The sequence below is a fragment of the Podarcis raffonei genome, chromosome Z (genome assembly GCF_027172205.1).
Source record: "Podarcis raffonei isolate rPodRaf1 chromosome Z, rPodRaf1.pri, whole genome shotgun sequence".
In the NCBI taxonomy this organism is placed as follows: Eukaryota; Metazoa; Chordata; class Lepidosauria; order Squamata; family Lacertidae; genus Podarcis; species Podarcis raffonei.
Window position 1 is genome coordinate 13484963 of NC_070621.1, and position 22568 is coordinate 13507530.

The 22568-nt window shown below is 46.3% G+C and overlaps 1 protein-coding gene and 1 long non-coding RNA gene across 2 annotated transcripts; one reads left to right on the forward strand and one right to left on the reverse strand.

Moving 5' to 3' along the window:
* ZMYND19 (zinc finger MYND-type containing 19) lies at positions 1–7694 on the reverse strand. The gene is made up of 6 exons (XM_053373900.1): positions 7389–7694; positions 6112–6171; positions 4753–4859; positions 2626–2766; positions 1932–2112; positions 1–698 (listed from the first exon to the last, which is right to left on the reverse strand). The coding sequence occupies exons 1-6, from the start codon at positions 7437–7439 to the stop codon at positions 555–557; spliced, it is 684 nt and encodes a 227-aa protein (XP_053229875.1). The 5' UTR covers positions 7440–7694; the 3' UTR covers positions 1–554.
* A 12768-nt stretch (positions 7695–20462) lies between these two features.
* Positions 20463–22465, forward strand: LOC128406561 (uncharacterized). The gene is made up of 3 exons (XR_008328522.1): positions 20463–20611; positions 21178–21532; positions 22207–22465. It is a non-coding gene; the product is annotated as an uncharacterized LOC128406561 (long non-coding RNA).
* The last annotated feature ends 103 nt before the right edge of the window (positions 22466–22568 follow it).

Genomic DNA, 22568 nt, shown 5'->3' on the forward strand with positions numbered 1-22568 from the left:
TCCATTCCAATCCTTTACTTGAAAACACAACTTTCCATGCAGAGTTGTTCAGATTTAACTGCTGATGTTCTGAGCTAGCTCCCCAGGCCTTCTCCTAGCCACAGGGGGAGGAAAAACTTTTTTTTGTTTCTCTTTTTGCTACTGGACAGTTATTTCAACCAACAATGTGTTCTCACTTGAACATTACAGTAAATGAGTCCTATGCAAGAGAACTTCTAACAAAAAAGAACAAAAAAAAACTCTGTACACAACTTTACAAACATATTAACATATAAATAACAGAAAGCTTCCAAGCAGGAGAGCTTCCCCAGTAGTCTTTTTTTTTTTTTGCTTCAGACGTTTTCTTTTTTTTTAACACTGGAAGGGAAGAGTCAGTCCCTTTCCTCAAGCATCACAGGGATTGGTTTGTCTTTTCAAATATAAAAAAAAAAATTCTCCTCTCTCTCCTTTTTGTCAGTGCCTCTGGCTTCAAGTGAGCAGTCCGTGCAAAGTGGGCACCTCCTCCTTAACCTTCTGGGAAGGTGCCCTGTGGGGCTAAGGCCTCAGCCAGCTGGTCATCGTTCTGGTCCAAGCTCTTGCTGGAAGACTCGCTTCTTCTCCCGACAGTGCTTCTTGTGGGCCGGCCAGTCTTTCTGCTGGCACTGCGAGCCGCAGTACCGTGCGACCTGGCACCGCCCACAGATGTTAAATTCACGTAACTGGAGAGAGGAGTACGGGACAAAAATCAGTATCCCTTTTCAGGGCCCCTAGAGAAAGAAAACCATCCCCCACAAAAGCAAGCCAACCAAAAGGGTCCTAAGGTGGCCAGTCCTAGGGCAATCTTTGTAGGAACTAAAGCAGGCCTGGTCAGGATCTGGGTAGAACAGCCTGGGAACCCGACAAAATGCTGCCTTGGGTTTCATTGTGGATAAAATATTATCCAGCCCCCACTGGTGCATTTCTCTTGTTTATGAACCTGAAGGTCTCATTATGAGTATCATCTTCTTCTTCTCCACCCCCACCCAATCTTAGACATTCTGAATTCAATGGGAATGAGTAAACATGTATAGGACTGCACTCTCAATTTCTTTCCCTCATGGTCTACAACAAGGATAGGGAGCTGTGCCACCCGCCACCCCCACCTACTGCACTGGCCAGGCTGGCTAGGGCTGAGGGAGTTTCAAGCTGCAGTTCCCCACCCCTGGGTTTATAACTATGGCCTTGGAACATAGAACACTACCTGACACCAAATCAGACTAGTATGGCCCAGCTCAGTGTACCGCCTATGTTGCACAGAAGAAGTGCTCCAAAGTTTCGAGCAGGGATCTTTCGCAGCTCTAGCAAGAGACTGAACCTAGGACTAAAAACCAATGCTCTCCTGCTGAGTTGGAGACCCTTCTATATCCACAGACCTATTTACATATTTTCCTCCACAAAAGCATCCAAAACTGTCATCAGAGGAACAGATTCCCTTTGTACAAGTTATCTTTTCGGGTGACTTCTATCCATCTTTCTATACAACAAAGTTACTTCAGTGAGGTTTAAAACCAGAGCTGTTCATTCTGATCTTGTTTCCCCATGACCCTGTCCTAAGAAAAAGTGGGATAGGAAAAGGGGGGTTTGGCCTATGGGCAACACTGACTTTTCCACATTGAGAGGTAGGGTGAAGAGTTATCCAAATAGAATGGTAGCACAAAGTCAGTTGTACTTCACAGAACACCACTGAGAGAGAGACGTGTCTGAAGCTTGGAAGCCGCTGGCCAGGATAACTATTTAGGCTAAAAACGGTGCAGTGAAATTCCTTGCAGGGGGTACAAAGAACACACTAGCTGTGCCTAAGGACTTTTTGGTTTTTTAAAAAGAAGCAACCACACTGAAGAGGGTGAACTTGCAGCAGCCAGCCTAGAACAAGGACGGTCTTATCCATGACTTGCTTCTGGTTTTGAACGCACCTGTTTCTCAATCACTGTGCAGGGAGGGTAGTGACATTCATAGTATGTGCACGAACTCTCCTCTTCTTCCACAACATCCCCATTAGCGTTATAATAGCGTGTCACATTCAGCACCGGAAACTGTTCCTCTATGGGGTCTGTGGGAAGCTGCTGGATCGCCAGCCAGTATAAGCTTTGTTCCCTTCAAGAAAAAACAGCAAATTAAATATTTCCGCAGCAAGCTTGTGCTGCACCGTAGCAACATGTTAAAACTCCAACCCTCTCAAAGCAGAGAGTTGACAGTAGCCACAATCACAACATACCTTTAAAGTACTCTGATACAGTCTTAAACAGTTATGTCTTCCCCTAAAGAATTATGGAAACTTTAGCTTGTTAAGGGTGCTGAAAGTTGTTATAAGGCCCCTGTTCTCGCTAGCAGACATACAATTACCAGAGTAGTTTAACAACTGATTCCTCATTCAAGGGAATTCTTGAGAATTGTTGCTGTGTGAGTGGAATAAATAACCTAGGGTGGGAGACATATCCTCCCCTCTATGGCCAGGTCAGAGAGAACTTAGCACCACAGTTTCTTCAGATGCAAAGAAACACACATAAAAAATCATCAAGGGGCTATGCAAAAAAACAAGTTCTGGGGTTGTTTGACTTCCAGCCCCTTTTGTCCCTCTTGCCTGTGACACTGTTATTGAGAATTTACCTTTGTTTACTAGAGATTTCTTCGGCTTTGGGCCTCCATCCCCATGGAACCAATTGCAGGTTGTCTAGACGATTGTCCACTGTCACTGCATTCAGATGCACGACTTGAAAGCCAGGGGCGATGCCCCCCCTATGCCTCTCCCTGAAAGAGAAGACGAGCCACCTGCAATTCCTGAAAGGAACCATTCAGATGCTTCTAGTTGCTTGGACTCCTATAATACATCATGGTCTGCCCTTGGAAGGCAGTATGGAAACTCCAACACACTCAGAGCTGATACCAGGGTTTTAACCTGAGCAGGTCATTGGAGACAACACATCTCAAAAGAGCTTAACTAGCTTACTTTGACTTCAAGGTGCTGGGTCTGAAAATTTAAAACCTTACATGGCTTAGGACCCAAGGCATAAAGGACACCCACCCCCCTGTCCAGTTCTTAAGATCTTCTGCTGATGACCTTCTGCAGGCATCCCTGCAATTAGAGATACAGTGGTACCTTGGGTTAAGAACTTAATTCGTTCCAGAGGTCCGTTCTTAACCTGAAACTGTTCTTAACCTGAAGCACCACTTTAGCTAATGGGGCCTCCTGCTGCTGCTGTGCCACTGCTGCATGATTTCTGTTCTCATCCTGAAGCAAAGTTCTTAACCCAAGGTACTATTTCTGGGTTAACGGAGTCTGTAACCTGAAGCGCCTGTAACCCAAGGTACCACTGTAAATTGGGTGCTGATCAGGGGAAATGCCTTAGAAATACACCTGGCATCTTCTAGGTAGCAGGCAAATTCTTTTTTCTTTTAAGTCACCCAAGCTGTTAAAGGGAAAGGATCGTAGCTCAGCAGTAGAGTCTCTGGATATTGGAACCCTGGCTTCAAGTTGTGGGTAGCCCTGTGGCACCTGGATGGGTTGGAGCATTTTGCATGCAGAAGGTCCCATGTTCACTCTCCAGGATTTCCAAGTAGGACCAGGAATGTCCCCTGCCTGAAACCCAGGAAAGCTGCTGCTGCTGTCAGTCAGTCAGTCAGCATAGACAGCACAGAGCTAGATGGATCAACCTAGATCTAAATACATGGCAGTTTTGTATGTTCAAATTATAGAGAGAAAAAGGGAGGGGGTAAAGATACTTTAACACACAACACAGCCCACTTTCCTTTTACATGGTGGCTCCGTTTGTACATCACAGTATACCTTAGCTAACAGTTTACTGTGAATGTATTTGTCTCCCCTCTGCTCCTACTAGAAGAAAACAAACCATGATCCCTTGGGCTTAGAAGATGTGTCCAAAGTAGGGACTATGGTTTGTTTCACCTCCAACAAATCACAATCAGAAAGCTAAAATCACAATCAGATCACAAACAAATCACAATCAGAAAGCTACCATTGCACTGTGGAGAGCATATTAACTTATGGTCTGTGTATGTGGTTTGGGAGCTGCACGGCCAGGGAAAAAACAATGCTATCCAGGGTTGTAAAGACTGCAGAGAGAATAATTGGGTGCACTCTTCCCACTTTAGATCAAATCTATGCTGCCAGGTGCCATAAGAAAGCGGCAGAGATAGCGCAGAATAGTACGCACCCTGGAAATGATCTCTTTTAGCTTCTGCCTTCTGGAATAAGGTATAGGGTTATAAAGGCCAGGACTAGCCGCCTGAGAAACAGTTTCTACGCAAATGCAATTCTGGTTCTAAACGCAGCATAAGGGGTCTCTATAGTATAGTGTATTTTAAAATGGGGTTTCAGAGTTTTTAGGTGTTTTTGAATGTTTTATGTAGTTTTATGAAGTTTTTATGTAGTTTTTCAATTTCATTGTTCTGCATGGGACAATGACAATAAAGATATCGTATCGTATCGTAAAAACAAACATTGGCTACACACTGTGGGTTGTCAGGAGAAAAGCAAACCACAACCCCTGGTTTGGACACAATGCTAAGCCAGGGATTGTGGTTTCTTTCTTCCCACCATGAATGGGGAGAGGTAAGACAGATGCTATCTGCTCATGCACAGCAAACCACGGCTTATGGCGTGCCCTGACACGTGAGAGTTGCCATTATAGTGCCCATCTCCAAAGACTATGCATACACATGCCTCAGCAGTCTGGAAACCTGCAGCTATGTTATCCCCTGCATAATGATACCTACCACAGTAACTCGTGCAGCAGGCGTCCAAAGCCTCTTCCTCGGTTTTTGTCAAACGCAAAGGCAAATATTCTAGCACCATTTCCATCTGCGTCGACCTCCATTCGAGCCTGGCCAAAGACAGAGAACACATCTATTCATACATTTTGTTTAAAATATTTGTATGCTCATCTAATCATCATAGCAGCTTCAAATACAAAACACAGTGAAATGTAAGTACAACTATTAATGGACAGAAACGTAACAGTCATTAAAACAGAAAACTGCAACCCAAGTAACAGAAATGTTAAAAAACAAATAAATGGCAAAATATTAAACACTTGGGTTAATAAAAGTTTTCTCTTGTCACATAAAAGATATTAAATGATGGTGCTATGCAAATTATGACTAGGGAAAATGTTTCAGAAAAAGGGTGCTACCAGACAAGGGACTCTGTTCCCAGTCAACAAACATCTGAAGGCAGAGGTACTCTGAGTAGAGCCTCTAAAGTTCAAAATCAGTCAGGTCTATAGCAGACGAGAGAAAGTGGGTCAATAATGGACATGGTAAATGTCAGATGAGATGCATGCTCTGCCCCAGGAACCCAGTTTCTGTGCTTGAGTCACTCTGTGGTGAGTTAACACTCTACATAAGATCAGAGCCTTCTTGTTCAGCGAGCCTGAGGATATATATAAACCATGTCGAGTCTCTAATTTTTCCCCAGAAACCTCAAAAGCCTGTGCAAAACCTGTTGATATCAGGTAAATGAATGGGTGAAAGTGTAATGTCAGTGTATTTCAAATTGGCCCCTTTTCTAAGAGCAATACATTTTCTATTAAGCTCCGCAAAATCCAATCTAAAAATACATGAAGCCTATATAAAAGAAAATTCATTCTAAAGTAAAGCAACTCCTGATTCTGCAAGTGAAGGACAACTTGCCTGGTTATCCTACTTCAGAGAACAGTTTGAGTCTTTGGAGAACTTGGTATTTTTCATACAAGTCCTTCCCCAAACCCAGATGTCTGGATTGGGCTGAGCCCTTTTATGACCCACATGCTGTTTCAAGGGAAAATGCCTCCTCGTTCTCTCTCTGCCAACTTATTCAGATAGTCATTATATGAGACCACCGGCTTTCATGAGTTAGATTAAAGCAGGTTCATTAGACAATCAACCTGCCTGTTTTTGATCTACCCTAATTACTGGCCATGTCAGGTCAGGGTTCATATGGAGAGCCACAGGTTCCCCATCCCTGATCAAGAGGAATAATAGCTGACATGTGGTCCTCCCAATGCTCTTCAGCCATTGGATATGCTGACTGGACCTGATGGGAATTTGAGTTCAACACTTGGAATGTGGAAATAAGGTAGATAACATGGTTCTTACCTCAAAAGAGTAACTCTCCACAAGTGGAATGTCTTGCTCGTCAATCAGTGTGTACTTTGTCTAGAATAAAAAAGGAAGGGTAATTAAATACTTTATATTGCGGATACTTTTCCAATACCTAGCAAGGCACTCTTCATTCATTTCAGCAAAACAACAATTTAAGCTATTCCAGGGCACATCTTACACTGAAAAGAGAAGTTTTACACCTTAAATAAGTCATTCATCTGACCGGGCATACTTCACACACTTGTCTAAACCAGGGGAAAGCTGCTCCAGGGTTAGCCTTGAGCATTCTGGGATCTCTACCTACCATTGTGTCCACAAGCCTTCTGGGAAGTCCAAATGCCAGAAAGGGGTGTATTGCCTTTCTCTTGCCTTTGGAAGTAGGATAGGAGAGGAAGAAAGAACTGTAAAATGCAAGTTCTTGCTCAGAGACCAAAATCTGCAACTGAGAGGGGCAGCTCTGGCCCAATATAGATTATACCACACAAATCAGTTAGCCTTTAAAGGGCAGTTTTGTGTTTCAGTTTTTGCTATAACAGATTAACATACAAAACTTAACCCAAACAACCTGTAAAGCAAGACACTGCACCAAGTATTGGTACACATCCTTTGTGGTCCATGATTATTCCAAAAAACAAAAATAGAAAAGCACAACAACAAAAGAAAGTTACAACAAATATGTATCAATAAATATGTATCAAATCTGCACAAGAAAATAGGAAGCTACTTAGGATCAGGTCAGACTATAAATCTGTCAGTATCACCTAGTCTAACCAGTAGGCACACTCCAAAGCAGAAAGAAACCTCTCAGAACACTTGCTATGTAACCCTTTGAAACTGCAGATGCCACCTCCATGTGCTCTGCCAGTGAGCTATGGGCCCCTTTATAGCCTGAATGCAAAGGATATAAAAAGAAAGAAATCTCCCCATTTGAGGTCCACCAGCTCATTACCCTTCTACAGGGAGAGATGCAAAGAGAGTAAAAAATAGAAAAGGGACCTCTAAACTAAAACCAGCCTCCCGCATCCTTCTATCTTTAATAATAATAATAATGGGCTCATGGAACCCCAATGAACCCAGTGACGTCACAGAGGGGTCCTGTGTGACGTAACGGAGCAGGTCAGACGCGCGAGGGGGCGGTGAAGTGATAGAGGAAGGGGCGCGGGTCTCCCAACACTGAACACGCGCGGGCACGGAAACACACGCACACCGCATACAGACGCGCAAATCCTACTTCTCCCACCCCGCCCCGCCCCACGGGGCCCCACGCGTACCTTGCCGGCCACCCGGCCGAGCCGCACGATGCCCAGCTTGAAGTCGGTCATGGCCTTGGCCTGGCAGGGAGCGGAGAGGAGGGGGGAAAGGGGAAAGAGGGAGGAGGAGGAGGGGAGGAAGAGGCGCAGGCCGGAGGGAGACCCCAATGCCACGCGCCGCCGCCTCGCGCACGCCTCGGGCGGGAGGATGGGGAGCGGGGGGCGGGGCAGCGCGCACCGCCGGCGCCGCCGCTGATGCTGCCGCTCTCTTCTTCGTCTGCCGCCGCCACCAACTCCTCCCCCCTCCCCCACCAATATGAAGCCGCGGCCAGCCAATCAGCGCGCGAGCCGCGGCGGTGCGTCATTTCTACCCGCCCGAGGGCCGCCCGGCGCGACCGAGCGCAGCTGCGGCGCCGCGTCACGTGTCCGGCGGCGGCGGCCGATGACGCACATCGCACTCGCGGGAATTCTCTCTCTCTCTCCAGTCCGGCGAATGGGCACGACTGAGCAAGCTAGGAGAACCTCCCTCCTCCGCCTTTTAAAGGGCACGTCCCATTTATATATATATATATAAAAAGAGAGAGATTATTTGCGAGGTGGGGTACCCCATATTAGTGCGCGTTTAGTATATATTTATTATTATTATTATTATTATTATTATTATTATTATTTGGTTGTTTCCCAAGGATCTATTTTTTTTATTCAAAATTATAACAAGACATATTATCCAAAAACATATCATCCTTGTCCCCCCCCATTTTTCCTCCCTCCCCCCCCTCCCACACCAAACCCACCCACCCCCACCCCACCCTCCGACTTCCCTCAGTTCCAGTCTTTGGTTTCTCTGAGAATGCTATTTTCTGCGTGTTACAAAGTTCTATAGATCCTCAAAACTATTTAGCTGATTACATTATCAATAACAAGTTTGTGAATGTTTATTCAAAACCTGCCAAGGAGTCCAGTTTGCTTTGTTGCATCTTCAGATACTTTGTAAAGGGTTCCCATTCATCCTTAAAGTCACAGTTATCCTTGTCCCGTAGCTTATATGTCAGTTTTGCCAGTTCTGCATAGTCCATCAAATTTTCTTGCCATGATTCTTTTTTTTTAACTTCTTTTTATTCATTTTCTATAATCAGACAACAACAAAACGAAAAATAGAAAAAAAAACAGAAAATAACTCACACATACCAAAGAAAAAAGCAAACATCACCCAAAGCAAAGCACCTACACCCACCATAAGACAAACATTAAATATCAACAAATAACGATTGACTTCCCTCCATCTCGGTTTCGGGTTATGCGAAAGTTAAAGCAGTTCTGCAGTTTTTCATTTTATAGTGTCTACACATCGCAAGGGTTATATTAAACCTACTGGAATTTTTATATCTCTAGTATTTGATTCCATATATGTTATGAATTTAGACCAATCGTCAATAAACCTTATGCCTTTTTTATGTCTGATGTTCTGCGTCATTTTTGCCAAATCCATATATTCAAACAATTTAATTTGCCAATCTTTAACGGTCGGGATATTTGGGGTTTTCCAATTTTGTGCTAGCAAAGTCCTGGCAGCTACAATTGCATATTGAAACATTATATAATCTTTTTTTATCTCCTCACCAATCATTCCCAGAAGGAAGGCTTCGTGCTTTTAACAAAAGTGTATTTAAGTATTTTCTTTAATTCGTTGTAGATGGAGTCCCAATTTTTTTTGACTTCTTCACAATTCCACCACGTGGTAGAAATTCCCCTCTTTGGATTTACACTTTGCCATGATTTAGTTGGGGTTTCTTCAGTCTTCAGTCCTTGTGCTACCAGAACTCTCGCGGCTGTTATCGCATACATGAAGATGTTTTTCAACTTCTTTGGCAGGTCTTTCCCTACAATCCCCAACAAAAATGCCTCGGGTTTTTAAACAAATGTTAAATGGAACATTTTCTTTAATTCATTTTATATCATTTCCCAAAATTTTTAAATTACCTTACAATCCCACCACATATGATAAAATGTCCCCTCCTTTTCCTTACACTTCCAGCATATATTTGAACTAGTTTTGTACATTTTCCCTAACTGCACTGGTGTTGTATACCATCTGTACATCATCTTCATGTAATTCTCCTTCAATAGGGAACAATCTGTAAATTTTAAGTCAATTTTCCATAATTTAACCCAATCTTCCATCATAATGTTGTGACCTACATCTTGTGCCCATTTAATCATAACTGATTTTACCTCTTCATCTTTCGTCTCCCATTCTAATAGTATGCTGTATGCGGCCTTCAGTAGTTTCACTTTCCCTTCAATCACTTCCGTTTGAAACCTAGATCTAGTATAACTAAATCCTTTCTTGCTGTCTTCTTTGTGTATTTCATATAGTTGTTGATAATGCAACCAACTCTGAAAGTGGTCTTTGATCTCATCATAATCTCTTAATTTCCATTTTCCATCATGTTCCTTTAATAAATCAGCATATGTGAGCCATTTTCCTTTCTTTCCAAGTGGTTTGAGCAGTAATGCTTCATGTGGTGAAAGCCACCACGGGGTCTTTTGTTCCAATAAGTCTTTGTATCTCTCCCATACTCTCATTAGTGATTTCCTGATTATATGGTTGTAAAAACTTCTATGAACCTTCCCTTTCCCGTACCATAAGTATGCGTGCCAGGCAAATCTGTTGTCATGTCCTTCTAGTTCTAATGCCTCTTGCTTGTCCAATCTCATCCAGTCCCTGATCCATACCAAACAAGCAGATTCATAATACAATTTAAGGTCTGGGAGGGCAAACCCGCCTCTATTTTTTACATCTGTAAGTATTTTATGTTTTATCCTTAGCCTTTTGCCCCCCCCCCCCCGATAAATCTTGAAATCTCTTTCTGCCATTTTTTAAAGCATTCATCTTTCAGGATAACTGGTATTGATTGAAAAAGAAATAGCATTTTTGGCAACACATTCATTTTAATCACCAATATTTTTCCTAACATTGAGAGATTCATTCTGCTCCATATTTCTAAATTTATTTTTACCTCAAGCCAATTTTTTTCAGAGTTTTTTTTAAGTTAGTTATTTTTTCATAGTTATTTTTTGTTAACCAAATCCCTAAATATTTGACCTTTTTATGGACTTCAATCTCATTGTTTTGTTCTAATTCGGTTCTTTCTTCTTCCTTCATGTTTTTAACTAATAATTTAGTTGCACGTTTAGTATATTTTATCTTTCTCTCTGTTTATACAAATCCTGTACGTATTACTGCGTGTCTATAAAAAATAAAATTTACGCCATATATCTTAGTGTGCGCCGATAAAATAGATTGTGACATTGTTCTAATAATTTTATACCCACATTATGGGCCACACTCCACAGAAAACCAATCCCTGTCCTTCAAAATGAGGAAATGCCCCCCACCAATTCCTCTCACTACCAAGGAAATGTAATAAGCGGATAGAAAGAGAACCTACCCAGTTGACGCTGACAAAAAAACCCACATGCACACTGTATAAAAGAATGTTTCACCACCCCTCCCCTCCTTTTCTTTCCCATTTAACTCTAATCAATTTTAAATCTACCACTATGCTGAAGTTATCTTTCAGCCTTGTCATCCTCTGGAATACAAATCTCTACACTTAGTGTGTTAAAGAGAATTCTGAACAAATGCTTTGAGAATAAGGCTGACTTTCATTCACTCTTTCTGCTCTGCTGTGCTAGCACCCAATGATATGTAAATGTAATGCACTAAGCTACCCATTCAATCTTATTTGTTAGAATAGTTCTCGCATCTAAAGTGGGTCTTCTTCATTTTCTTCCAAGGGTAATGTCAGGGAACTGCCATCGGAGCCTAGAGTGGAGGTAAGGCTCCCCAACGATGCAGGAGAAGGGACCAGCAGGGAGAGAGAGAACACTTCCTTTGAGGAAGGAAATAGGAGTGACACCAGGAAGCAAGGGGGGACTGCGGAGAGAGGGCTCCAAGACTCTTTCACAGAGACCAGCGGGGAGAGCCCAGGACCTCCGTTGGGCACGCCCACTCTGCGCAGGAGACTTCCACGCAGGGAGGCTAGGCGGAGACTTGGCGTCAAAGAGCTTCTATGTTGGAAGAAGTTCAGGAAACGCCCAATGACGGATTCTGCCAGCGACTGACACAGCCATGGAGAAAGGGCTGTCCAGCCAGGGAAAGGTTCAGCCAGGCAACGTTGCCTAGAGCGGCAGCCCCCTTTACGCACAAGCAACCCCCAATTCCCTTTACAGCAATCCGTCAGTCTTTGACGTTGCTTGTGCACAACGACAAGACAGGCAGCATCATGAGTCAAACCGGAGAAGCAGGCGCCGGAGAGGGAGCAGCGGCAGCGCCAAATCTGGAGGAGAGAAACCGAGATTTGGAACAGCAGGTGGCTCTGTTAGCGGTGCAGCTAGATGAAAGGAGGACTCAGGATGCCCAGGGGAAGCCCACCCCCATCGCAAGGAAGGTACCAGGACTGGTGCACAAGTTTGGGGGAAACCCCAGGGATTATAATGCATTCAGGACTGAGGTACAGTACGCACTGGAACTGCAGTATGATGACTTTGCTGATGATGGGAGAGGGTCGCTTATGTTATCGGGCATCTTCAAGACGCTGCCAGGGAATGGATCCGGCCATTAATGGCAACGCAGAATGCTGCCCTAAAGGACCTTAGGAAATTTTTTGGCGCCATGGACGCCATGTTCTCAAGTGGAGTGGAGCAGAGTGTGGTTTGCAGGGAACTGATGGTGTGCAAGCAAGGGGGCCAGTCAGTTAAAGAGTACTGGTCGCGTTTTGCTATGCTTATCCATAGACTTGGGTGGGAACTGGGCTCGGAACCAGTGCAAATGCTGTTGGAGGAAGGCTTATCCCCCTCAGTGAAGGACGAACTTTCCCGCGCGCCCCGCCCTCAATCGATGGATCAGCTGACTAAGGCTGTACTTGCGATTGGAGCACGCCAAGAAGCGCGCGCTTTAGAGAAGCGGGAGGGGAGAGGAGAGCGTTGGCATGACAACCGCATTCCTGAAATACCGGAGCAACCTTCCCAGCCAGTGGAACCAATGGATATTAGGGGAGCGTGCGCGCGCGGGGTTTCAAACTCCAGCGAAGTTCGAAAGAAGGAGGGAAAGGAGGGGGAAACAGTCAAGAAGTGTTTCCTCTGCCAACAGCCAGGACATTTTGCCAGGGTCTGCCCTCAAAGGAAAGCATGACAAGGAATGGTGGGGGCTGCTGGCTGTGAGGAGGGGGAGAGGAGGAGCAGGGAAAAGCCAACGCTTGGCTGCCGATCAGCGGGCACAGCAGCCAGGCCAGCAACCAGTAAAAGTGCCCAAGCCAGACCCCCCCCCAAGCAGCCATAGTCATAGAGGTGGTGCTAGAACTCCCCAATGGGCACCCAATCAAGGTTAAGGCACTGCTGGATTCAGGTAGTTCCTGTAATTTTTTCAGCAAGGATTTCGCCCTGGAGCACCAGCTGTACCTCCTGCCTCTAGACTGTCCCTTACAAGTAACAACCATTGATGGCAGAGAACTCCTGGGAGGGGAAGTGACGCACCAGACTCCCCCCATGAGAATGAGGGTTTCCAGACACACAGAGACCATTGCCTTTCACGTAGCCACACTGGCAGGACCACCCATCATACTGGGAATGAGCTGGTTGGCACTACATGATCCAGTAGTGGCATGGCACCAGTGGACAGTTTCTTTTGGGTCAGCTCACTGCTTGGAACACTGTCACGGGGGGGGGGGACCCCGAGGATGGCTGTAGCCAGGGTGGCAGGGATGGCGGTGGGGGAAAAGGGGAAGGTACCGCCACAATACGCTGACCTGCAGGATGTCTTCAGCGAGAAGGAAGCGGATAAACTACCCCCCCATAGACCCTTCGACTGTCAAATCAACCTACTCCCAGGGGCTCAGCTACCAGTGGGTAAACTGTATGCCATGTCGGACAGGGAGATGCAGGAGTTGCGGGAGTTTATTGACAAGAACCTGAAAAGAGGTTTCATAAGAGAATCAAGGGCGGTGGGAGGCAGTCCGGTGTTCTTTGTGGACAAAAAAGACACCAAACAGCCCAGATTGGTCGTAGATTTCAGGGCCTTGAACCTTGTATCGGAACCAGTGACCTTCCCAATGCCCATGGACGATATTTTAACCAGGGTGAGGAAGGGGAAAATTTTTACTAAGCTGGACCTTCGGGGTGCGTACAATTTGATTAGGATGAGGGAGGGGGATGAATGGAAAACCACCATGTTCACCCCACTGGGGGCCTTTGAATACCTCATTATGCTTTTTGGATTACAATCAGGCTCCGCCTGTTTTCAATCTTTCATGCACTACGTGTTGGGATCCCTGCTGTACAAGAATTGCGTGGCCTTTTTAGATGACGTGTTAATCCATTCGGACAACGAGGAGCAGCATGTCAGAGATGTCCGGGAAGTGCTAAAGAGGCTACAGGAACATCAGTTGTGGGTCAAACTGGAGAAGTGCCAATTTCACGCCCGAGAGGTCGAGTTCCTGGGATACAGGTTGTCGGACAAGGGCCTAGCTATGGATCCAGGCAAGGTGCAGGCGGTGCTGGAATGGAAGACCCCCAAGACCCGGAAGGACGTGCAGAGGTTCCTGGGGTTTGGGAACTTCTACCGGAAGTTCATCAAGAACTTCGCCCACTTAACCGCACCCATCACCGATTGTCTCAGTAGCAAAAAGAAGTTCGTCTGGACAGAAGATGCACAGCAGGCCTTTGAAAGACTGAAGAAGGCCTTCGCTTTGGAAGAGCAGCTCTTGCACGTGGATCTGCAGAAGCCAATGAGGCTGGAGACAGACGCGTCAGACCGAGCCGTAGGGGCGGTGCTGCTCCAGCCGGGAGACCAGTCCAGCTGGAGGCCGTGCGCGTTCTTCTCGAGGAAGCTGAGCAAGTCGGAGCAAAACTACACGGTGTATGACCGGGAACTGCTTGCAATTTATGAAGCCTTTCGACGCTGGAGACATTTGTTAATAGGGGCGCAGCACAAGATCCAGGTGTGCACGGACCATAAGAACCTGGAATACTGGAGGACTGCACGAGTACTCAACCAGCGACAGGTGCGATGGGCTCAGGAGTTCTCCAAGTTTTTCTTCGAGATTCGGTACGTGCCGGGAGAGGAAAACGTCAGAGCAGACGCCCTCTCCCGGAAGCCGGAGTATATGGAAGGAGAAGGACCACCAGAAGCCCAACATGTGATCCCAGAGAACCGATGGGTGTGTGGGGGAGTATTAGTAGAGAGACGAGAACTAGCCGGGCTGACGAAGGACGACGAGTTCGCCCAAACCAAGATCAGGGAACTCAGGGGCAAGGGGGAAAACCATGGGGGTTTTGAGGAGAAAGAAGGGGTACTGTATTACAGGGGAGTACTGTACGTACCAGGGGATGACTTGAGGAGAAGGGTACTCAAACAGCTCCATGATAACCCGACGGCGGGGCATTTCGGTCAACACAAAACCATGTTGCTGGTCACCAGGCAGTTCTGGTGGCCAAGGGTGAGGGAAGATGTACGGGAGTACGTACGAGGGTGCGACTGCAGCCAGCGAGCAAAGGGGGAGAGGGCGGCGCCCGCGGGGTTACTAGAACCCTTACCCACACCGGGAAGACCATGGGAGGTGGTATCCATAGATTTTATGACCGATTTGCCCAAGTCAAGGGGTAAAACAGCCGTCATGGTGGTTGTCGACCTGTTAACAAAAATGTGCCACTTTATCGCTTGCTCACATGCGGTGACAGCAGAGGAAACTGCCAGGCTGTTTGTGGATCACATCTTCAGGCTGCATGGCGCCCCCTTGAGGGTTTTGTCCGACCGAGGGAAGCAATTTACTTCCAGGTTCTGGAGGAAGCTCATGAGCTTGCTGCAAGTTGAGGTAAGCTTCTCAACGGCCAGACACCCGGAGACCAACGGGCAAGCGGAAAGAGCGAACAGTATACTCCAACAATACCTACGCTGCTATGTCAGCGAGAGGCAGAACAATTGGGTGGAGAAACTAGCGTTGGCCGAATTTGCGTACAATAACGTGGAACGTGTCCACGGGAATGAGCCCGTTCATGGCCAATCATGGGTGTCACCCCAGGGCCTTCCCAGGGGGAGGGGAGGAGAGGTGGAGTGTACCGGCAGCGGAGCAGTTTGTGGAAGAAATGGAGGCCTTACACCAACAACTTAAGATGAACTTGGAACGGGCCAAGGAAGTGTATAAGAGGCAGGCCGACAAGCACCGTAGGGAAGGAGAAACCATACGGGTGGGGGACCAGGTGTGGTTGTCAACCCAAGGGTTACCGTTCAAGGGGGGTTGCAAGAAGTTGTGGCCAAGGCGGCTGGGACCTTTCGAGGTGACACAGCAGGTTAATCCCGTGGCCTTTAGACTCAAGTTGCCGACCAGCATGAAACTATACCCGGTGTTCCATAGATCCCTACTCTCTCCGTACAGGGAGGGACTGGAATTGCCGGGGCGAGAGAGAGAGGTCCCCACTCACCCACACGTAGAGGAGAGGGAACTCAGTAGTCAAGCCACGGAAATACTCGATTCAAGATGGCGAGGGGGACAAGTGGAGTATTTGGTGGCTTGGGAGGGGGAACCAGAATCGGAAAACACATGGATTCCTGCGGAAAACATCAGGGATGAGTATCTCCGGGGGGAGTTTCACGGCAGGTTCCCAAGGAAGCCCAAACCAACAGCGAGGTTCTGGGAGGAGCAATTTGGCACCACAGATGAGGAAGAAGATTTTATGGGGTTTCCGGCCTCCGAAGAGGAGGGAGGAGAGGTATCCAGGGGAGAGGAATCGGACTGGGAAGAGTACTCTGTGCGAAGAGATAGCAGCAGGTGGAGAGCAATGTTTGAATCTTCGGAGGAGGGGGATAGCTCCTTCCGGGGATTCCCCGCATCACCGTCAGGGGAAAGGGAAGAATTTAGGCCAAAGGAACGGGACGGAGGTGAGGGGGGTCCTGGAGGGGAGGTGGATGTCAGGGAACTGCCATCGGAGCCTAGAGTGGAGGTAAGGCTCCCCAACGATGAAGGAGAAGGGACCAGCAGGGAGAGTGAGAACACTTCCTTTGAGGAAGGAAATAGGAGTGACCCCAGGAAGCAAGGGGGGACTGCGGAGAGAGGGCTCCAAGACTCTTCCACAGAGACCAGCGGGGAGAGCCCAGGACCTCCGTTGGGCACGCCCACTCTGCGCAGGAGACTTCCACGCAGGGAGGCTAGGCGGAGACTTGGCGTCAAAGAGCTATGTTGGAAGAAGTTCAGGAAACGCCCACTGACGGATTCTGCCAGCGACTGACACAGCCATGGAGAAAGGGCTGTCCAGCCAGGGAAAGGTTCAGCCAGGCAACGTTGCCTAGAGCGGCAGCCCCCTTTACACACAAGCAACCCCCAATTCCCTTTACAGGTAACCTAGCCAGCGCTTAACTCTGAAGTTTCAGGGGGGGGGAAGTTTGTCCTGGAATCTGTGTGGTTTCTCATTTAGAATCTATTTTGTATTTAGCCTAGCAGTTTGAAAGCACGTCAAAGTGCAAGTAGATAAATAGGTACCGCTCCGGCGGGAAGGTAAGCGGCATTTCTGTGTGCTGCTCTGGTTTCACCAGAAGCAGCTTAGTCATGCTGGCCACATGACCCGGAAAAACTGTTTGTGGACAAATGTCAGCTCCCTCGGCCAGGGAAGTGAGATGAGGGCTGCAACCCCAGAGTCGTTCGCTACTGGACTTAACTATCAGGGGTCCTTTACCTTTACCTTTTTAAAGTTGCAGTTTATGCAAATTCCAATGAAACAATAGAGCATATGCAAGAAGTAAATGTGAGATATACACTAAGAAAATATGCATCTGCTGCCAAGTGAGAAGCTCCCAGCATTCAGTGCAGGCTTTTTTAGCCCTTTTATCATTGTTGTTAAGCCATGCTTAAGCTGGGCAGCAGAAGCAGAACATGGACTAACCTTCCTTAGATAGAATTGCTCATATCTAGGCCAGGATCAGCTAAGCTGTGATCCTTCACATATTGCCGGACTCCCGTCTTCCATCACTCCTGACCATTGGCTATGCTGCCTGTGGCTGATGGGAGTTTGAGTCCAACAAGATCTGGAGGGCCACAAGAAGTTAGGGCCCCCCCGACTATGCCATAGCCTAAAGCACAACAACCAACTCTCCTTCCTCCACCTTCTTGTCCTGTTGGGCTGCCAAATGAGGATGAGTAAAGGGATAAGGAGATAATTAAAAACAATAAACATTCTACTGCTTCCTCTAAGAATAGAGCACATTTTTGCATTTCTCTGGAAAACTGAAAGATTACTTAGGAGGAAGTTTGCCTTCTAGGTAAATGCATTTGTAATCACCAAGCTGGTTTAAAAAATGCTAGGAACTTACTGTTGCTTACTATTTCAGTATTTTTTGGCTGAGCTGACAGTTATGAGCAAGCAATAGTTGGACATCTAACTAACTCATGAATGGGATGCTAACTCATGAAAGAGAGAGAGAGAGAGAGAGAGAGAGAGTGAGTTAACATCATATGTTAGACTTGGGGTGGGGAGGGAGGTGGTTTTCTTTCTTTGTACAGATCAGCACTTTTAAAAAGTCTTAACTGTGGATTACAAATTCTAAGAAAGCTAATGTTTGGCAGAACTGTAATACTGTTTACATTTACCTTTTATTTAGTAAGTTGTGCTGAATTAATTTTGTAAATAGCAACCCTTAACTGCATAAAATAAAATATATACATTTAAATAACCAAAAAGAAGCCAGAAGTTGAAAACAAATAGTCCTAAAAGAATCAAAACATTAATAAAATCAGCAGTTAAAATATGCACACAGTGGTACCGCAGTTTACAAACTTAATCTGTTGCGATAGTCCGTTCTTAAACTGAAACCGTTCTTAAACCGAGGCATGCTTTCCCTAATGAGGCCTCCCGCCACCGGTGCCCTTCCACCATTCGGATTCCGTTCTTAGACCGAGATAAAGTTCACAAACCAGGACACTACTTCCGGTTTTGCAGAGTTCGTAAACTGAATCATTCTTAAACAGGACTGTTTTTAAACCAAGGTACCACTGTATTTAAGAAACACATATTGAATACATTGAGGCTTGCATTGCAGGGGGTTGGACAAGATGACACTCTGGGTCTCTTCCAACCAAAATGGAAAACTGCACAGGCTCCATGTATTTGAAGAAAGAGCAAAGTGTGATGACAGAACACCTGCTTTGCATGCAGAAAGCCCCACGTTTGATCCATGGCACCATATTGGTCTCCTTTTTGTGTTGCTTTCATGATTGCCGCAAACACTGCAGAACACTGCAACTACCTATGCTCCTTCTTTAACTCCAAGGAAATCAGGGGGCCATCTATAGCTTCCTCCTGCCCTGTTATCCTTCCAACAAGCCTGTGAAGGAGGTTCATCTGAGAGTGAGCGAATGGCCCAAGATTTCTTAGTGACCACTATGGCTGAGTGGGGATTTGGTTTCTAGTTTCCCTGCTTGCTGCAGAACTGCAGCTCTTGGTGCATTTCAGGGGGTTGGACTAGATGACCCCCAGGACCCTTCCAACTCTCCGATTCTATGATTCTACATTTTGTGGGTCTTTAAAAGACTGGCCATTGCATAATCTCTGTTGGGCTGGTGTTGCGAATAAGTGTCTTGAGCTTTTTAATTAACCCCCTTTGAGGTTGCAGATAAATGTGTTAGTCTTTGAAAGTGCTAACACAAGGCTGTGAGCATGAGGATGCTGTAACAGACTCAGAAGCGTGTGTGTGTGTGTGTGTGTGTGTTTTCTGTCTGAGTTCAGTTGATAGGAATCAGGCATGGCAACTGAGCTGTAGGCGTGTTGCATGTGTCAATCCCCTTCTAGCATGTGTGTATGTGTGCCATCATGATGTGTATACATATGCAAAGGTAACCTTGAGCGTATAGACTGGCACCTCTACCCACCCTGATGTACCGGCAGAGTTAGTGTCCCTTTAACTGATGTGTGACAAGCAGAAATTAAGGAGGTCAGAACCAGCATTTTTAGTGTTATTCCTTGGAAGCCTGTGGGTTTTTAAATTCCCACTTCTAACTGTTTAAAAGTGTTGCAGGTCCTTTTGTGTTCTCTCACTGACTTGAATGGGACAAGATTTCAGACGTGAGCACGCTTGCATTTGAACTTGGTGGAGCTTACAGCTTGAACAATGCACAGTTTGAAGTTCAAACTCTGAACCAGGCTTTGAACCTTACTTAAAAGTAAGTCCCACTGGGGCAGCTCAGCTAGTCGTGCTCTTTCCCCCATATTCCACCAGCAGTTTGATGAAACACATAGGGGGCGTGGGCTGGGGGGAGACACCCATGTATAATAGGATGTCCCTGTTTTCATCTGAGAAATGTTGGATGGTATGGAGGGTGGTAGCGTTTGTTGAAACAAGCCGGCTTGTTCCCATACTAGGATGCGGTTAATATAAAGCAGATGCTTTCAATCTTGCAGCTGAATCCAAATGCAGTCGTTGGAAGTGATCTTCTCCATCTAGCGTAGGAAACTATCAAGTATATCTGAAAATATCTGAAGGACTTCTGGCAAGGCAAGATGGCAGGCGCCATGGGTGTGTGGAGCTCCTGAGGACAGCCAACACCAACTGCGCTGCCTGGCTGGTCCCCAAGCTGTCCAAACCGCTGCCGCTAGAGGGGAGCCGGGGACATCTGGTGCATCAGCCAGGAAAGTCGCCCAGAGCCGCCCCCCCCCCCCGTGACCTTAGCTGTGCTGGGACAGGGAACACCTGACCAACAGCCCAGTGGAGCTCTGGGGCCTGGAGCTGAACAGAAACAAAGCAGAAAGAAAAAAGTAGTCCCCCACTAGCCGAACACCATCTTACCGCTGCTGCTGCCTCCACCAACACCAAAAGGAGATAGGAAAGTACCAGGAGGGCCAGGAAGGCCGCAAATAATTGCTTGGCGTAGCCTAGACCTGATCCAGGCCTAACTTTCTGGCAGCTGGCCTGACAAGAGTAGGCCGGGGTTCAGGGGGAAACTGCACACCAGAGGCCACCACAGGGGAAAACATACAGAGCATGGGCCCTCCCCAGCTATGAATATTTATATATATATATATATATATATATAATATTTATCCTGGTTGTTGTTGTTTTTTAATCATGTCTTCTTTTTTTTCTTTCTTTTTCTGTGAAGAACTGTAAAAGCACCCTTGCAGGAGGCCTGAACCATAGAAGGGAATACCGCCTTAGCCCTTACCCAGGGATCTGACAACCAGTGAAATTAAAATGGCCTGTGAGTCAAAATTACTACCAATACATTCTTTAATGATATACACAAACCCCTTTTTTCACTCATTAATTTTATTTTTTTATTCAGTTTTACACCTTTTCTATTATTACTCACTTATTTTTTTACTATTCTTCTTGCGGCTATTCTATCTTGCGGCTGAGTCCAAATGCAGGCAAGTTGGAAGTGATCTTCTCCGTCTGGTGTAGGAAACTATCAAGTACAGTGGTACCTCGGGTTGCATACACTTCAGGTTACAGACTCCACTAACCCAGAAATAGTGCTTCAGGTTAAGAACTTTGCTTCAGGTTGAAAACAGAAATCGTGCTCCGGTGGTGCAGCAGCAGCAGGAGCCCCCCATTAGCTAAAGTGGTGCTTCAGGTTAAGAACAGTTTCAGGTTAAGTACAGACCTAAAACCTCCGGAACGAATTAAGTATTTAACCCGAGGTACTACTGTACAAAATCCTGTTGAAGAAATACTGTGCGACTGGTATGGGTAAGCGTTTCAGAATTGGTATTTTATGGATCTGTTTATAACATTTACAGTATATCCCTCTTTTATTCCAAACAGCTCAAGGTGACGTCCGTATTTCTCTTTCTCCCCATCTTCTCCTGTCAACAACCCTGCCAAGCCGGTTAGGCTGAGAGGGAGTGGCTAGCCCAAGATCACCCAGTGCTTCTCATGGCTGAGCGGGAAATTGAGCCCTGCTCTTCCAGGTCCAAGCCCAGCACTCTAACCACTAGGCCACATGGACTCTCCTGGAATCTTGGCATGGTGGCCGTGCGTTCCATGTCACCAAGCAACGGAGGCTGTGACTGTTTGAACTGAGGTTCTGGCATCTTCAGCGTGGAGAGGTTGGCAGAGGTTTGCTGTAGTGACCCTTGCTTATTTGGATTAGAATATGGCATCTCAAAGACTCCTGGGGGTAAGTGAAAGTTGGCATTTCCAGGGGACTTAGCTTTAGGACGTAGAATAATGGTATCACCAAGTTTGGTAAAGAGCTATCAAAGGTCAAAGGAAACTTTTTGTGCAAATATTTTAGAAGCGGAGAATGAATGTTGTAAAGGAAAATTTAGTCATCTATATTGTAGTTGGTTGAATCTTATTTTAAATAGCATTCTATATGCTGTTTGTCATTAAAGAAATATGTAAATCTAGGAAAGCGTTAATTGATATTTCTACATAATGGATACTAACTTTGCACAGTGGTACCTCGGGTTACATACGCTTCAGGTTACATACGCTTCAGGTTACACACTCCGCTAACCCAGAAATAGTGCTTCAGGTTAAGAACTTTGCTTCAGGATGAGAACAGAAATCTTGCGGTGGCGGCGCGGCAGCAGTGGGAGGCCCCATTAGCTAAAGTGGTGCTTCAGGTTAAGAACAGTTTCAGGTTAAGTACGGACCTCCGGAACGAATTAAGTACTTAACCCAAGGTAACACTGTACTGTTGTTTAAAAGGGAAAGGGAAAAACATATTTCATATAAGCCTCTCTCAGAGCCTTTTTGGCTGAAAAGAAGAGTACAAATGCTCTGAATGAATGAATGAATGAATGTGTTCTCCTTGTGGACATCTCTGACCTTCATGTCTTGTTTCAGGTCACCTTCCTTCCTGCGGAGCAGCTCTTGGAGGCCAAGTGCTTCCTGGCCAGTGACCTTGCTGCTGAGAGCACCTTTGAGCCCTTGGACATCTCCCACTTGCTGCAAGAGTTCAGCGGCAAAGCAGTGGAGGTAGTATGCTGCCAGGGTAGGAGAGAAGAATCTCCGCCTTGAAGTAGGGGAGTCCACCCCATGCCATTGGGTGGCCATGACACATGTTTGTTGGGAGGGGCCTCACAATGTCAGAACAAGAACCTCAGCCCAACAGACAGAGGATTTGGAGGGCTCCCGCTGTGGTACCATAGCCAGGATTAGGTCCTTTAACAGGAAGAGCAACAGAGCAGAAGCCGAGAAGGCAGGGA

Coding starts and splice junctions, on each gene's coding strand:
- ZMYND19 (XM_053373900.1), bottom strand. CDS start 7,439: ATGACCGACTTCAAGCTGGGCATCGTGCGGCTCGGCCGGGTGGCCGGC. Junction 6,172..7,388: donor TCGGCCGGGTGGCCGGCAAG/GTACGCGTGGGG, acceptor TTTTTATTCTAG/ACAAAGTACACACTGATTGA. Junction 699..1,931: donor GCACAGTGATTGAGAAACAG/GTGCGTTCAAAA, acceptor TCCTCTCTCCAG/TTACGTGAATTTAACATCTG.